The 15,758-nt window shown below is 47.6% G+C and overlaps 1 protein-coding gene across 2 annotated transcripts; it reads right to left on the reverse strand.

The window, feature by feature from the left end:
* Nucleotides 1–136: 136 nt before the first annotated feature.
* Nucleotides 137–15,721, reverse strand: puf60a (poly-U binding splicing factor a). Of its 2 annotated transcripts, none has more exons than XM_014967922.2 (11): nt 15,508–15,721; nt 15,097–15,198; nt 14,923–15,009; nt 14,801–14,851; nt 13,902–14,063; nt 11,972–12,064; nt 11,332–11,545; nt 11,014–11,204; nt 1,101–1,212; nt 809–1,029; nt 137–743 (listed from the first exon to the last, which is right to left on the reverse strand). In XM_014967922.2, exons 1-11 carry the CDS (start codon nt 15,652–15,654, stop codon nt 444–446), a joined length of 1,680 nt encoding a protein of 559 aa, XP_014823408.1. In that variant the 5' UTR covers nt 15,655–15,721; the 3' UTR covers nt 137–443. The 2 variants fall into 2 exon arrangements, with proteins under 2 accessions (XP_014823408.1, XP_014823409.1); XM_014967923.2 differs by having other exon boundaries at nt 15,420–15,651.
* Nucleotides 15,722–15,758: the final 37 nt, after the last annotated feature.

The following is a 15,758-nucleotide window of genomic DNA, read 5'->3' on the forward strand; positions in this document are numbered from 1 at the left end:
ATGACGATGCACCGAGACCAGAGGTTTCCCGTCAGGAGCGTTTGGACCGGGTCGACCCAGGTCGGTGGATGGTTCTGATCAGACCGGGTCTGGTGGATCCGGTCCAATCAGCCAATCAGAGAGCAGCTTCACAACATTTAAACAGCTGGAAAACATTTATTCATTTGGACCCGGCCCGGTTCTGTTCGGTTCTGAGAATTCATATCGGGAACGTTCAGGATCGCCCGTCCAGGAGAACCGAGGCCGGTTCCGGTCCGAACCCAGCTGCAGCAGTTCTGTTCGAACCAGAACCACTCGCTCTCCGTTCCCCGACCCGGATGGAGCCAGTTCTGGTCCAGAACCGGATCGGCAGAACGTTCGGTTCTGAGAGGAAGCCCGCTCGGCTCGGCTCGGCCCGACGCAACCTGCAGGAGAAGAAGCGTTTCCATGGAGATGGGCAGGTTCTACGCCGACAGGTCGCTGGTGTCGAAGCGGTCCTGGTCGTAGACCTCGGCGGCCACCTTGCGGCCCCCGAACCAGCGGTTGTTGAGCGCCTGGATGGCGCGGTTCCGGTGCGCCGCCTCCGAGAACTCCACGAAGATCTTGACGATGACGTCGGCGTCGTCCTCCTCGCCCTGCCGCTCCTGGTAGATGATGACCCGCCGCACCTGGCCGAACTTCCCGCACTCCTCTGTCACCTCGCCCTCCAGGTCGTCGTCGATGTCCTCGGGGCCCACCATGTTCCTCAGCACCATGACGGTGGACTGGGGGCAGAGGGCAGAGGTCAGAGGTCGGGGCCGAGGCCTCGTTCCAATCGGGTCGGGCTCACCTCCTGCTTGCGGAGCAGCTTCCTCATCACCATGTGGCGAGCGCTGCTGCCGCTGATGCTCATGTGCTCCTGCTCGCTGAGCGGCTCCGACGCCGCCTCCTGCTGCGCCTCCAGCTGAGACTCCGCCTCCTTCCTCCTGGGCTCGGAGCCTGAAGGAGGCGTAGCCAAAACCGGGTTCACAAGCCCCACCTGGGGCAGGCCGGGGCGAGCCGGGGTCACGCCTGGAACGGCAGCCGGCGGTTAGCGGCACAGGATGAAGGGAGGACTGAGAGGACTGGCGGGGCCCGCTCACCTGTGATGACTCCCGGTGCCTGGGCGGCCATGACGGCCTGTGGGAGTCCCAGCTGCTGGGAGAGGAGCGCCGGGCCGGCCAAAGGTCCAAGCAGCGAAGCTCCAACCGGATCCTGGCGAACCAGAGAAACACTGAGGCAGTAGGAACACCACTGGCCACGCCCACTGGCCCACGCCCACTGGCCCACGCCCACTGGCCCACGCCCACTGGCCACGCCAGCTAATATTAGCTATAGCGCTCGGGGTAATACCAGGTTCAGCCCCGCTAGGAAGGCTCACCCAGATTTAGTTAAAAGTTTTAACATTTTTAACATGGACTTAGATTATCACAAAACCCAACGTTAGAAATAAAACATTATAATAAATATATTATCAGTTTACACAGGAGGCAATGACTGTTGTTAATATGTAATTCTTTCACTCTGTCAAAAGTAAGATGGCTCCCAAATCTCCCGTTTTTGTGAAGGTTTCCTAAAGCCACGATGTGAGGAAGAAGTGGGAAAATAAGGAGACAGATTCACTGCACAGGATGAATCTAGAATCTCTCTGAATCTGGGGAGGATCTACTGGGGTGGTTAAGGCTCTCATTTGGGCAGTTGCCACCCCTGTTACCACCCCAGCTGGTGACAATGAATTCAATAAATAGGGCAAAATGGACATTAAGCGCACAAATATCTTTTTTCCAACAACATTGAATGCACCACAATGTAACCTGACATCTACTGCCAAGTAGCGGGAAGCGAGAGAAGGACAGAGAGAGGCAGCAGCATTGATATGTATGGATACAGGCGCGTACAGAAGGGGGGCCAAGAGGGGGCTGAGCACCTGCCCCTTTTGCTCCTTGCCCTCAAGAGCCCTTTGGTGAAAAAAAATATTATTTTTTTGTATTATTTCCTAAGGGGTTTTTTGTACAACATAATAAGCCCTCCGGTCACCTTGTTACCTTTGACCTTTTGCCCGTGACCCAGTTGCAGTGAGATAAGGCGGCTAACTGGAGCTAAACGTAGCGAACGATCCAGATTACAGATCAGTTTTTGGTGAATTAAAACGTTTTGGTGAATAAAGTGGAGCAGACCTGCTGCTTGTCAGATGATGGAAAACGTTGAAGTCTCGTTTCTGCTTCAGCGGTTTAAGCAGAGAAGTAATGAGATACAACAGACACTGACAGGCCTCTGTCTGCCTTTCTCTGAAGAACTACTGAGGGGAGGAGACAGCCAGGTGAGGAGAAACTGTTCTGATCTATCATTCAGTGTTTTTATCATACAGACATCAGGCTGTTGTTGTTGTTGTGCTATTAGCTAGCTGCTAGCTAACGACTCTGCTAGCAAAGCTAGATAACAAAAAGCTTCTCCCCTGTATCGTTAATGATATCAGTCATTCATCAGTATTGATTATAGGGGAACATCGCCGTCCAAACCAATCATCTCCATAATGAATATATGTCTAATTTCCTTTGCTGCATAATGTACATTTATTCTGGCGTTAGGTAAATGTACCTTGAAGGAGAATAGCACTTAAATAAAAGACCAACAAGGATATTCATTTAGAATTAAAAATAACTCACCTGAACTACCATGATAGATAAAATGTATGTAATAAAAGTCATTAATGAAGGAAAAACTCAACCAGACTTTAAGTTTATGGTCTGGTTCTCAGAGTATGGAGTTAAATTCAATAAAATTGTAATCAAAACTTTTGGAATTGTAATGATTTCTTTTTAAAACAAAACGTTTTGTTTAAAAATCTTTTTTTAAATTAAATAACTAATTTTTACCAAACATAAACTTTTATTTGCACACATCAGGAATCTTTTGTCGTGATTTTAGGCCCCGCCCACGACGTCATGTGAGAATCACAAGCAAAACTTTGAGTCAAACAAAAACTTAGAATAGCAAGAAAATATTTCTGACAAACACAAATAAGTTTGTTTTGCAAAGAAAATTCACTTCATGAGACAAAAATGTGTGATTTTAATTTTAAAACAAGTTTTTTAAGCAGAACTCAGCAGCTGTTCTCATGGTGACATGCATTAATAATTACATTTTTGCTGTTGTTTCTTTTTCCTGCAGCTCCAGTTAAAGTTTGCTGCAGCTCTGCTTTCCTGGATGGACCATCTTCATCTCCACTGCAGCAACCAGGCAGCTCTGTTTATAGATTACAGCCACTAAAAGGTAGCATTGGGCCTTGTTTATATTTTAATAGTTTAATTCTGTAAAGACTAAATATGTCTGGTGGTCCAGCTCTGATTTACATATTCTGCTAAATTGCAGGTTTGAATATTGCAAAACGTTCCTATAACAAAATAAACCTGCAGAAAGAAATTACTAATTAAAGCTCCGCGGAGCCTCAAGCGGCCCTCGCAGCCAAGCGCCGCTCAAGCCTATAGCCACCGCGGATGTTCCAGCACCGCCTCCCGCCGGCCACCGCCGACGTTCGCGCTCCGTCCTCCACGCGATCCGCTTTGATGCCTTCGGCAGCGTTCCCTGGCGATGCACCCAAAATGTGGAGCAGATCGGGCAATGTGGCAAGGAGATACAGCTGTTTGATTAACCTAGGGGGCGCAGTGGAGTCAAATTGCAATTAAACTCTATTGGGCTCTTCAGAGGTTCACAAGTGTCACTCATAAAAAGTCTGGAGCAAATGGGATGATGCGTGTGTTAATAAGAGACGATCGCTTGTATATGGCGAGGGTCAGCCATTTTGCCACGCCCCCACGGGTCAGTAGGCATTGACAGAGTTCATCATCATCTCATGTTATGTCAGTCTGCACAGGGTTGGTATCCATGACACACCAACATGTTTTAGAGAGTAAAAGTAAGACATACAATTGAAGAAAGAGGTTACTTCCTGTCGGAAGTGGGCGGGGCTAGGGTGATGTCATCAATCGACCACCTAACTATGATGAAGGCTGGTCTATAATGAGACATAGAAAGTGTGATGCAGCTGTGACCTGGCATTTGGAAGTTATTTCACATTCATGTTTCATGCTGTATAGTCAAAGTTTGGGACTTAGCCACGCCCCCACGGGTCAGTCGAGTTCATCATGGGAGAGTTCATCATCATATCATGTCATGTCAGCCTACACCGGATGAAACCCATATGACTTAGAGAGTAAAAGTAAGACATACAATAGAAAAAACAGGTGACTTCCTGTCGGAAGTGGGCGGGGTTAAGGTGATGTCATCAACTGACCATCTCAATGTGATGAGGGGTGGTCTGTAGTCAGATATAGGAAGTCTGATGCAGCTGTGACCTTCTATGTGGAAGTTATTGCATCTTGATGTTTCATGGCGAATAGTCAAAGTTTGGGACTTAGCCACGCCCACATGCTTTGACATAGAAAAATTCCTACGATAACTTTTCATCTTTAATGTCTCAAGTCTCTGCTGACTGAGTTTGAAGTCTCTATCTCAAAAGCTGCAGGAGGAGATAGATCAGATGCGATGTCTATGAAAAAGAGGAAATGGCTGATTTTGATCCAAAATGGCCGACTTCCTGTTGGGTTTGCACCATGGCTCCAAGAGACTTTTTTGTAGGTCCTGACATGATACACATGTGTACCAAGTTTCATAATTCTAGGTTAAAGCATGGCTTGGGGCTGATCATTTAAAAATTTCTAGGGGGCGCTGTAGAGAAATTAGGCCACGCCCATCAACGACTGTTATGGATTCCTGTTCGGGGATGGATAAGGATGCATCCTAGTGAGTTTGGTGCAGCTGGGCTGAACGATGTGGAATCTAGAGCCAAACGTATGGCGGCGGCGTTACCTCTGCTTCGCCGCGGTCCCACGGCCACGCCCTCTACAGAAGACTCTTGGCGCTTTAAAGCAAGTGAGACTAACATGTTATCTGTCATCCAACACAGAATCATGTTGATTAGGTGCAGTGAGCCAGAAAGGCAGCTTTCCATGGAAAAAAAAGCACTTCCTGTTCTGAGGGGGCGGGGCTTAGATGACGTCAGACTATGACAACATAGGATCGTAGGGGACCCTACCAGGATCACTCATGTCAAGTTTGGTGCAGCTGGCCTCAAAATTGTGGAATCCACAGCCAAACGTAAGGACACGGCGTTTAGGGTCACTTCGCCACGCCGCCACGCCCACCTGCTGGATTCAAATGAGCTTGGCTTGGAATCCTCAACACACCAACATGTTTTCTGTCTGTGGACACAGTTTCACCTCGATTAGGTCAAAGGGGTCAGATAGCGACCGTTCAGCGTAAAAAATGACACTTCCTGTTCTCAGGGGGCGTGGCCTAAGTGACGTCATCATTTGACCGTTGGGTATTGTAGAGCATCCCATGATGATCAATCACTGAAAGTTTGGTGCTTCTATGAGTTTTTTTCAAAGAGTTATAACAGTTTGATGTTTCATGGCGAATCGGTGACCTTTGACCCCCGGAAAGACCCCTTCAGCAAGCCCGAAAACGCAAACCTACGATAACTTTGGATCGGCCATGCCTTATGAACGATCTGACCGAGTTTGAAGCCGATCGATCGAAATCCCTAGGACAAGTTCGATCAAATGCGAACCCTGCAAACGCCCAAAATCGGGTCAAAATCGGAACTTTAATCCAAAATGGCCGACAATCTGTGATACTTGCACTATGACATTAATTGTAAATTCAGAGTGTTTTGGGGAGCTCTACAAGTGTACCAAATTTCAAGTCTCTACGATAAAGTAAGTGAATAGGAAAGGGTCTTTTGAAAGTTGCTAGGTGGCGCCCTTGAGCCGTTTCTTTTGCGATTTTTCCGAGAACCTTAAAATACGTAAATTTTCACCGGACTCTATGCCCCCGCCAAGTTTGGTGAGTTTTTGAATATGATAAAGCCCCCAAAAAGCCACTTTATTTGGCACGGGAAAAATAATAATTAAAGCTCCGCGGAGCCTCAAGCGGCCCTCGCAGCCAAGCGCCGCTCAAGCCTATAGCCACCGCGGATGTTCCAGCACCGCCTCCCGCCGGCCACCGCCGACGTTCGCGCTCCGTCCTCCACGCGATCCGCTTCGATGCCTTCGGCAGCGTTCCCTGGCGGTACACCCAAAATCTGGAGCAGATCGGGCCATGTGGGAAGGAGATACAGCTGTTTGATTAACCTAGGGGGCGCAGTGGAGTCAAATTGCAATTAAACTGTATTGTGCTCTTTAGAGGTTCACAAGTGTCACTCATAAAAAGTCTGGTGCAACTTGGATGATGCGTGTGTGAATAAGAGACGATCGTATTCATATGTCGAGGGCCAGCCATCTTTGCCACACCCACACGGGTCAGTAGGTATTGACAGAGTTCATCATCATCTCATTTTATGTCAGTCAGCACAGGGTTGGTATCCATGACACACCAACATGTTTTAGAGAGTAAAAGTAAGACATCCAATAGAAAAAACAGGTGACTTCCTGTCGGAAGTGGGTGGGGCTAAGGTGATGTAATCAATCCACCACCTAACTGTGATGAGGACTGGTCTATAATGAGATATAGAAAGTCTGATGCAGCTCTGACCTGGCATTTGGAAGTTATTTCACATTCATGTTTCATGGTGTATAGTCAAAGTTTGGGACTTAGCAACGCCCCCACGGGTCAGTAGAGTTCATCATGGGAGAGTTCATCATCATGTCATTTCATGTCAGCCTGCACAGGATGAAACCCATAAGAATTAGAGAGTAAAAGTAAGACATACAATTGAAGAAAGAGGTTACTTCCTGTCGGAAGTGGGCGGGGCTAGGGTGATGTCATCAATCGACCACCTAACTATGATGAAGGCTGGTCTATAATGAGACATAGAAAGTCTGATGCAGCTGTGACCTGGCATTTGGAAGTTATTTCACATTCATGTTTCATGCTGTATAGTCAAAGTTTGGGACTTAGCCACGCCCCCACGGGTCAGTCGAGTTCATCATGGGAGAGTTCATCATCATATCATGTCATGTCAGCCTACACCGGATGAAACCCATATGACTTAGAGAGTAAAAGTAAGACATACAATAGAAAAAACAGGTGACTTCCTGTCGGAAGTGGGCGGGGTTAAGGTGATGTCATCAACTGACCATCTCAATGTGATGAGGGGTGGTCTGTAGTCAGATATAGGAAGTCTGATGCAGCTGTGACCTTCTATGTGGAAGTTATTGCATCTTGATGTTTCATGGCGAATAGTCAAAGTTTGGGACTTAGCCACGCCCACATGCTTTGACATAGAAAAATTCCTACGATAACTTTTCATCTTTAATGTCTCAAGTCTCTGCTGACTGAGTTTGAAGTCTCTATCTCAAAAGCTGCAGGAGGAGATAGATCAGATGCGATGTCTATGAAAAAGAGGAAATGGCTGATTTTGATCCAAAATGGCCGACTTCCTGTTGGGTTTGCACCATGGCTCCAAGAGACGTTTTTGTAGGTCCTGACATGATACACATGTGTACCAAGTTTCATAATTCTAGGTTAAAGCATGGCTTGGGGCTGATCATTTAAAAATTTCTAGGGGGCGCTGTAGAGAAATTAGGCCACGCCCATCAACGACTGTTATGGATTCCTGTTCGGGGATGGATAAGGATGCATCCTAGTGAGTTTGGTGCAGCTGGGCTGAACGATGTGGAATCTAGAGCCAAACGTATGGCGGCGGCGTTACCTCTGCTTCGCCGCGGTCCCACGGCCACGCCCTCTACAGAAGACTCTTGGCGCTTTAAAGCAAGTGAGACTAACATGTTATCTGTCATGCAACACAGAATCATGTTGATTAGGTGCAGTGAGCCAGAAAGGCAGCTTTCCATGGAAAAAAAAGCACTTCCTGTTCTGAGGGGGCGGGGCTTAGATGACGTCAGACTATGACAACATAGGATCGTAAGGGACCCTACCAGGATCACTCATGTCAAGTTTGGTGCAGCTGGCCTCAAAATTGTGGAATCCACAGCCAAACGTAAGGACACGGCGTTTAGGGTCACTTCGCCACGCCGCCACGCCCACCTGCTGGATTCAAATGAGCTTGGCTTGGAATCCTCAACACACCAACATGTTTTCTGTCTGTGGACACAGTTTCACCTCGATTAGGTCAAAGGGGTCAGATAGCGACCGTTCAGCGTAAAAAATGACACTTCCTGTTCTCAGGGGGCGTGGCCTAAGTGACGTCATCATTTGACCGTTGGGTATTGTAGAGCATCCCATGATGATCAATCACTGAAAGTTTGGTGCTTCTATGAGTTTTCTTCAAAGAGTTATAACAGTTTGATGTTTCATGGCGAATCGGTGACCTTTGACCCCCGGAAAGACCCCTTCAGCAAGCCCGAAAACGCAAACCTACGATAACTTTGGATCGGCCATGCCTTATGAACGATCTGACCGAGTTTGAAGCCGATCGATCGAAATCCCTAGGACAAGTTCGATCAAATGCGAACCCTGTGAACGGCCAAAATCGGGTCAAAATCGGAACTTCAATCCAAAATGGCCGACAATCTGTGATACTTGCACTATGACATTAATTGTAAATTCAGAGTGTCTTGGGGAGCTCTACAAGTGTACCAAGTTTCAAGTCTCTACGATAAAGTAAGTGAATAGGAAAGGGTCTTTTGAATGTTGCTAGGTGGCGCCACTGAGCCGTTTCTTTTGCGATTTTTCCGGGGACCTTAAAATACGTAAATTTTACACGGGCTCTATGCCCCCGCCAAGTTTGGTGAGTTTTTGAATATGATAAAGCCCCCAAAAAGCCAATTCATTTGGCACAAGAACTATAATAAACAGTACAGTTTCAATAGGCTCTCGCAGCGCTTAGCTGCTCGGGCCTAATAAACAGCAAGGTTTCAATAGGCTCTCGCAGCGCTTAGCTGCTCGGGCCTAATAAAATATCTTACATATGTATAGCTGTATGCTCTATAGAGATTTTCCTTAGCTTTGATTGTATATCTCACAATTCTGTAATTTATCATTGTTTATTAAACTCTGAAAGCTGAGAGGCTTTAATATTCTGTCCTAGAAGGAGGTTAGATGGGCCCTTTGAGCACCTGCCCCTTAGTGATCTCTGCACGGCCCTGGATGGATATACATTACTGGACTGGAACATTACGTGACTTATCGTGCACCATTGCTGTCCATTGGTCATGAAAATACCGCAATCACGCAAAGAATCTGAAAGGAAGCAATATTTAGCGGTTAATTCGATCCTATGACAGCCATAGATAACAAGGTTCAAGAGTTTCACATTTAACAGGTGTGGGAAAAGTTTGAATTTATTGAAAAAGTGAGCAGTGGGTCAGTTTACTAGCCTAACTGCTGCTGACCTGGTATTGACTTTGATAGGCTTAGCATGTGCTGCGCAGTTCGGTGTGTTTTGTTTCCATTAGCACTAAAACAGGACAACCCACAGTAGAGCAGCTGATCAACCACCACGGTGTTCAGGCGAAAACTTATTAATAATCAATATAGACATCAAGCCTGACAGCATAATGTAACAGACTGAATGTCCTGTTTTGGTGTTTTTGCTACTTTTTTGTGTGGGAAATGTTTGATTTTGGTGTCGATTCCCCTGATCGGATTGAACGTATCTCTGCTCGTTGAGCTGTTGTCTGTCGGTTGCCATGGCAACGGGTCCGCATGTTTGGTGATGGCAACACGTTTTGTTCTTCACCCGTTTATCAGCTTTATTGTGCCTTTATTGCGGCTCACTGCAGTTCATAAAAGTTAAACAAGCTATAAAAAATGAACTAATCCCCTCTGCTAGTAAAACATGGAGATATTTATAACAGTCATCAAACTACGGCTCCTTCAGCATATTTAAAATAAAACGACTCACCAATATAAGAGAAATTTGCCTTTTCTTGCATTTTGACAGAACTAACAGAAACCAAACTGTTTATAGATTTGTATCATGGAGAATTTATCAGTTTTCTCAGCTTTATTTTAAGTCATATTTAATTAATTTATTTAGACATATTTGATAATGATGGCGCTACTACTTTTAACCCAGAAAAGGGTTTAGATCAGTCACTCTTTAGCTCATTTTATCAGAAACTGTAGAGTTTCACTATTTAGAAATGGAATTAGATACTTAGCAACCCTGAACAGGAGCACCTAGTTTACACACTTTAGAACAACATTAGATTAGTTTTCTTTCCTCTTTTTTCTTTCCTTTACTTTATTTTGTTTGTATTTCCTTTTAACTCATGAAAAGCACTTTGAATTGCCTTGTTGCTGAAAACGTGCTATATAAATAAAATTACCTTACTAATATTTTTGCGACAGATTTCAATGGAACTGAATGGTTTTCTGGGCTCGATGCATCACAGCGACCAACAGGCTCTGTCCAATCCAGGAATACATATGAATGAGCAGCAGCATGAAAGACGTAAAAATAATTAACTATACTACATTAAGAAATTATATTTAATCCTCAGTGCTACATGAAGCTCATTTTGAAACAATGTAATATATATATATATATATATATATATATATATATATATATATATATATATATATATATATATAATAGCATATGCTATTATGCTGAAGCAGTGGCGCCCCCTGGAGGACGCAGGATAGAAAACAGCGAGGCCTCAATATATAAACAACCGTTATCGTTTCGTCTTTAGTATTTCTTTTTCATTGGATATTCTTTTAAAAAAATGAACATTCATAATAAGCCATAAAGATATTTTGAGAATTTATATTTCTATGGTTATTTTATGCATTTGACAAGAGATGTCAGTTCTCCTGTAATGCTGGAACATTTTAAACATTCCTCTTATTGATCTAAAGCAATTGTAAAATGTTCGACATTAAACTCAAATCTTCAGATCTCCCTTGATGGAATGAGTTTGACAAAAATTAATTATTTGTTTTAGGTTGTCATATTCATCAGCATCAAAATATTTACCCTGATTTTTCTCCATAAGGCCTGGCTCTGCCACTAGCCCCTGACCTTGTCCCTCCATGGTGTACCTGAGCTGTGATCTTGGCACTGGCAGCAGCTGCAGCCACGGCGGCGGCTGCAGGAAGTCCTCCAGCAGTGGTGGGGGTGAGGAGGGGCATGGGCGGAGTCACGGCCTTCCCCACCCTAAGGTACTGCCCCCCCAGGTCGAACAGGTTCATGGAGGCCACGGCGTCCTGGGCCGACTGAGCCTTGTCGTACTCTGGACACACAGAGGACAAGCTGGTTTCAGACAGCAAGACGCAGCTCGCCGCATCGCGTCCCAGAGGACGCGGTGTGACGCCGACCCCAGAGGACCAGAGCGGTCCCTGACACCTGGCCGGCCTCACCAATGAAGCCGTAGCCTTTGTGTCGCCCGGTGGTGGGCTCGCGGGCCAGCATGCAGGACTTGATCCTGCCGAAGGCCTCGAAGACGCTCTTGATGTCCTCGTCGGAGAGGTCGGGGTGGACGGACGCCACGTAGATCCTGTTGAAGGCCCGCGCTTCCTCCGCCAGCTGGTCGATGATCGGCTGAGCCTGGCCGATGTTGCTGGGCCGGCCGACCTGCAAGACAGCGCGAAGGGATAAGTGGACGGCCGCGGTAACGCAGAGAGACGGTGATGTCACATGATCAACCAGCCCCTCCCGTGGCCTCTCAGCGTTCAGATGAAACTCCACTGGGAACCTCGAACTGAACTGCACTCAGCTCAAATGTTTGGGCTTTGGTACGTTTGCAGCTGACCTGGTTTTCCTGGGCATTACTGGCTTGGAAGCCTGGTTTTCTCTTTTCTAAGGCACCTTAATGTTACTGGTTAACTGGTTAACTGGGTGGTTCCTGTTGGCCCTTTCAATGGTTCACTGAGGGCAACATTTTTTCTTCCCTTTGATTTTATTTTGGGTTGGATTGTAGAACAATCTACAACATGAAACAGGAAATAAAGACCCAGAAAACAAACATATATAATGAAGACAGACAGGAACCGGGCCCACCTTGATGTTCCTCCCACCCAGAACCACAGAGTTCATCTGTTCAAGAGCCAGCTGGGCCGCTTCAGGAACCTCGTACTCCACGAAGGCAAAACCCTGCAGAGACAGAACTGATCAGGGAACCACAGAGGGAACCAGAGAGAGAACCAGAGAGAACCAGAGAGAGAACCAGAGAGAGAACTAGAGAGAGAACCAGAGAGAGAACTAGAGAGGGAACCAGAGAGAGAACTAGAGAGAGAACCAGAGAGGGAACCAGAGAGAGAACCAGAGAGAGAACCAGAGAGGGAACCAGAGGGAACCAGAGAGAGAACCAGAGAGAACCAGAGAGAGAACCAGAGAGAGAACCAGAGAGGGAACCAGAGGGAACCAGAGAGAGAACCACAGAGGGAACCAGAGGGAACCAGAGAGAGAACCACAGAGGGAACCAGAGGGAACCAGAGAGAGAACCAGAGAGAGAACTAGAGAGGGAACTAGAGAGGGAACCAGAGAGAGAACCAGAGAGAACCAGAGAGAGAACCAGAGAGGGAACCAGAGGGAACCAGAGAGAGAACCAGAGAGAGAACTAGAGAGGGAACCAGAGAGAGAACCAGACAGGGAACCACAGAGGGAACCAGAGAGAACCAGACAGGGAACCACAGAGAGAACCAGAGAGAGAACTAGAGAGGGAACCAGAGAGAGAACCAGAGAGAACCAGAGAGAGAACCAGAGAGAGAACTAGAGAGGGAACCAGAGAGAGAACCAGAGAGAGAACTAGAGAGGGAACCAGAGAGAGAACCAGAGAGAGAACCAGAGAGGGAACCAGAGAGAGAACCAGAGAGGGAACCAGAGGGAACCAGAGAGAGAACCAGAGAGAGAACTAGAGAGGGAACCAGAGAGAGAACCAGACAGGGAACCACAGAGGGAACCAGAGAGAACCAGACAGGGAACCACAGAGAGAACCAGAGAGAGAACTAGAGAGGGAACCAGAGAGAGAACCAGACAGGGAACCACAGAGGGAACCAGACAGGGAACCACAGAGGGAACCAGAGAGAACCAGACAGGGAACCACAGAGGGAACCACAGAGGGAACCAGAGAGAGAACCAGAGAGAACCACAGAGGGAACCAGAGAGGGAACCAGAAAGAGAACCAGAGAGAACCAGACAGGGAACCACAGAGGGAACCAGAGAGGGAACCAGAAAGAGAACCAGAGAGAACCAGACAGGGAACCACAGAGGGAACCAGAGAGGGAACCAGAAAGAGAACCAGACAGGGAACCACAGACGGAACCAGAGAGAGAACCAGAGAGAACCAGAGAGAACCAGACAGGGAACCACAGAGGGAACCAGAGAGGGAACCAGAGAGAGAACCAGAGAGAGAACTAGAGAGGGAACCAGAGAGAGAACCAGAGAGAGAACTAGAGAGGGAACCAGAGAGAGAACCAGACAGGGAACCACAGAGGGAACCAGAGAGAGAACCAGAGAGAGAACCAGAGAGGGAACCAGAGGGAACCAGAGAGAACCAGAGAGAGAACTAGAGAGGGAACCAGAGAGAGAACCAGAGAGAGAACCAGACAGGGAACCACAGAGGGAACCAGAGAGAACCAGACAGGGAACCACAGAGAGAACCAGAGAGAGAACTAGAGAGGGAACCAGAGAGAGAACCAGACAGGGAACCACAGAGGGAACCAGAGAGAACCAGACAGGGAACCACAGAGGGAACCAGAGAGAGAACCAGAGAGAACCAGACATGGAACCACAGAGGGAACCAGAGAGGGAACCAGAGAGGGAACCAGAGAGGGAACCAGAGAGGGAACCAGAGAGAGAACCAGAGAGAACCAGACAGGGAACCACAGAGGGAACCAGAGAGAACCAGAGAGGGAACCAGACAGGGAACCACAGAGGGAACCAGACAGGGAACCCTGAGGTTCTACGGCTGTCTCTTGTCCTCTTGGACCTTGTGCTTCATGGTGACTGAGTCCCAGGACATGTCGATGCTTTTGATTGGTCCAAAGGGGATGAAGGCCTGCCTGATGGTGTCCTCGCCCAGCTCGTAGTAGATGGAGCCCACGTAGACCCGGCACATGATGGCCAAAGCTCTCTGGCGCTGCGCTGCCACCTGGTGGACAGGAGGATCAGAGGGAGCAGGTCAGCATCCACCAAGGCTGCGTTCACCCAGCCTTGGTGGTCTGTCTGCCACCCAGATCCCACTTCTCACAGCAGTCTGAACGTTTCCCATGTTTCACCCAAAAAAACAACCTGTTCACCGTCCAGCTGTGGAGCTAAAGCTATAAGTAAATCTAAACAACATCTGAAATGATAATAATGAAGTGATGGAAGCAGTCTGAGTCAGTGAACACATCACATCCCAACCCAACCCACCACTGCTGGTCCGACTCCAACAGAACTGGATCAGAACTGGGTCAGAGGCTATAGCCAGTGCTCCACTAAAGGCCGCTGCTGTTAGCGTTCTATCAGCTTCCTTCATCTGCTGACCGTGTTGCTCTCAGCAACTTTAAAACCCTCCCAGAGGCGGCAGCCATCTTTACAGTCGCAAACAGAGTGATGCTTGAATGACTAAAGACCATTCTGTCTTTAGTCAAAGACAGAATGGTCTGTCATTCTTTCGTCATTTCGCAAATGACGAAAGAATGACTTCTTTCGTCATTTGCGGTCGGAAACCGTTCACACATAAGTCTGATTGCGTCGCAGTATTTATTATTAGCATGAACCACTACGCAGGAAAGACCGGATTTTTAGAGCTGCTGGAAGAAGGAAACCTGAGAACTGCTGAAAGATTAGATCCTGCCAATAGGCCAACAGAACTGGGCCTGAACAGAACAGAACCATACTCACCGACTGCAGCGGCGACAGAGCATCTCCTAAACCCATGGTCAGAGGAGCCATCTGAGGGAGGAGAACAGACAACCCTTAACTATCACAGAGGAGGTAAAGGGGGCGTGGCCTCTGGGAGTTACCTGCAGGCTGGTGAGCTGCTGCTGCTGCACCAGCGTCTGCTTCACCAGCACGCTCTTGATGCTCTGCTCCATAGCGTACTTTTTAGCCTGCAGGGAGAACCCAGAGAGCATTTAGCGACCAAAACCACAGGTGCTGCTGTTGGTTCTGGTTCTGACCCGTTGCAACAGACTGACCTTCTGCAGCGCCTCCTGCTGGTTGGGGGTAAGCGGAGGCAGGCCCAGCTTAGGGGTGGGGGCGGCGGTCTGTCCGTTCTCCATGATGAGAGGCGCCCCTCCCTGTGAACCAATCAAAACACACCGACTGCTGATGATATCATCGATCAGAGGAGGTTGCAGCTGATGCAGACACTGGTTAACTAACCCACCGGTTAAGAGTTCACTAACTTACTGACTTGGACCTGGTTATTTATGAACAGTTCACTGACCTGCTGACTGATTTATTTATCTATGAACAGTTCATTAACTTGGACCTAGTTGTCTATGAACAGTTCACTGACCTGCTGACTCCAACCAGGGTGTTTAACAGCTCTCGAAGCTCCAGGCCTGTTAGCATTAGCTTAGCTTTCATCCAGTTCCGGTTCTTACCGCAGAAACCGCCGCAGCCATGCAGCTTTCTTCCGGCTCCGCTGCCGTCCCACTCCGCAATTCTTCGAATTGCTTCTCCGGATCTTTGAAGTTATCTCCGACCGAACCGAACCTAAAACCTGCAGACAGTTCTTCAAGTACTAGCATCTGTACACTGCCCGGAACACAACAACGCTACCCATGACGTCACTTCCTCTGAGAGGAAATTTCAGAATAAAAGCCCCAATGACTCAGTTTGGTCAGGTATAGCT

Source organism: Poecilia mexicana, unplaced genomic scaffold (genome assembly GCF_051168715.1).
Source record: "Poecilia mexicana isolate PSO_F unplaced genomic scaffold, ASM5116871v1 scaffold_17, whole genome shotgun sequence".
Taxonomy (NCBI): Eukaryota; Metazoa; Chordata; class Actinopteri; order Cyprinodontiformes; family Poeciliidae; genus Poecilia; species Poecilia mexicana.

Bases quoted from the DNA above. Each gene is read 5' to 3' on its own strand.
- puf60a (XM_014967922.2), bottom strand. From the start codon at position 15,654: ATGCTAGTACTTGAAGAACTGTCTGCAGGTTTTAGGTTCGGTTCGGTC. The intron at 14,852-14,922 runs GTAACTCCCAGA...CTCCTCCCTCAG, and splicing joins AGCAGCTCACCAGCCTGCAG to ATGGCTCCTCTGACCATGGG. The intron at 11,205-11,331 runs GTGAGGCCGGCC...CTGTGTGTCCAG, and splicing joins CAAAGGCTACGGCTTCATTG to AGTACGACAAGGCTCAGTCG.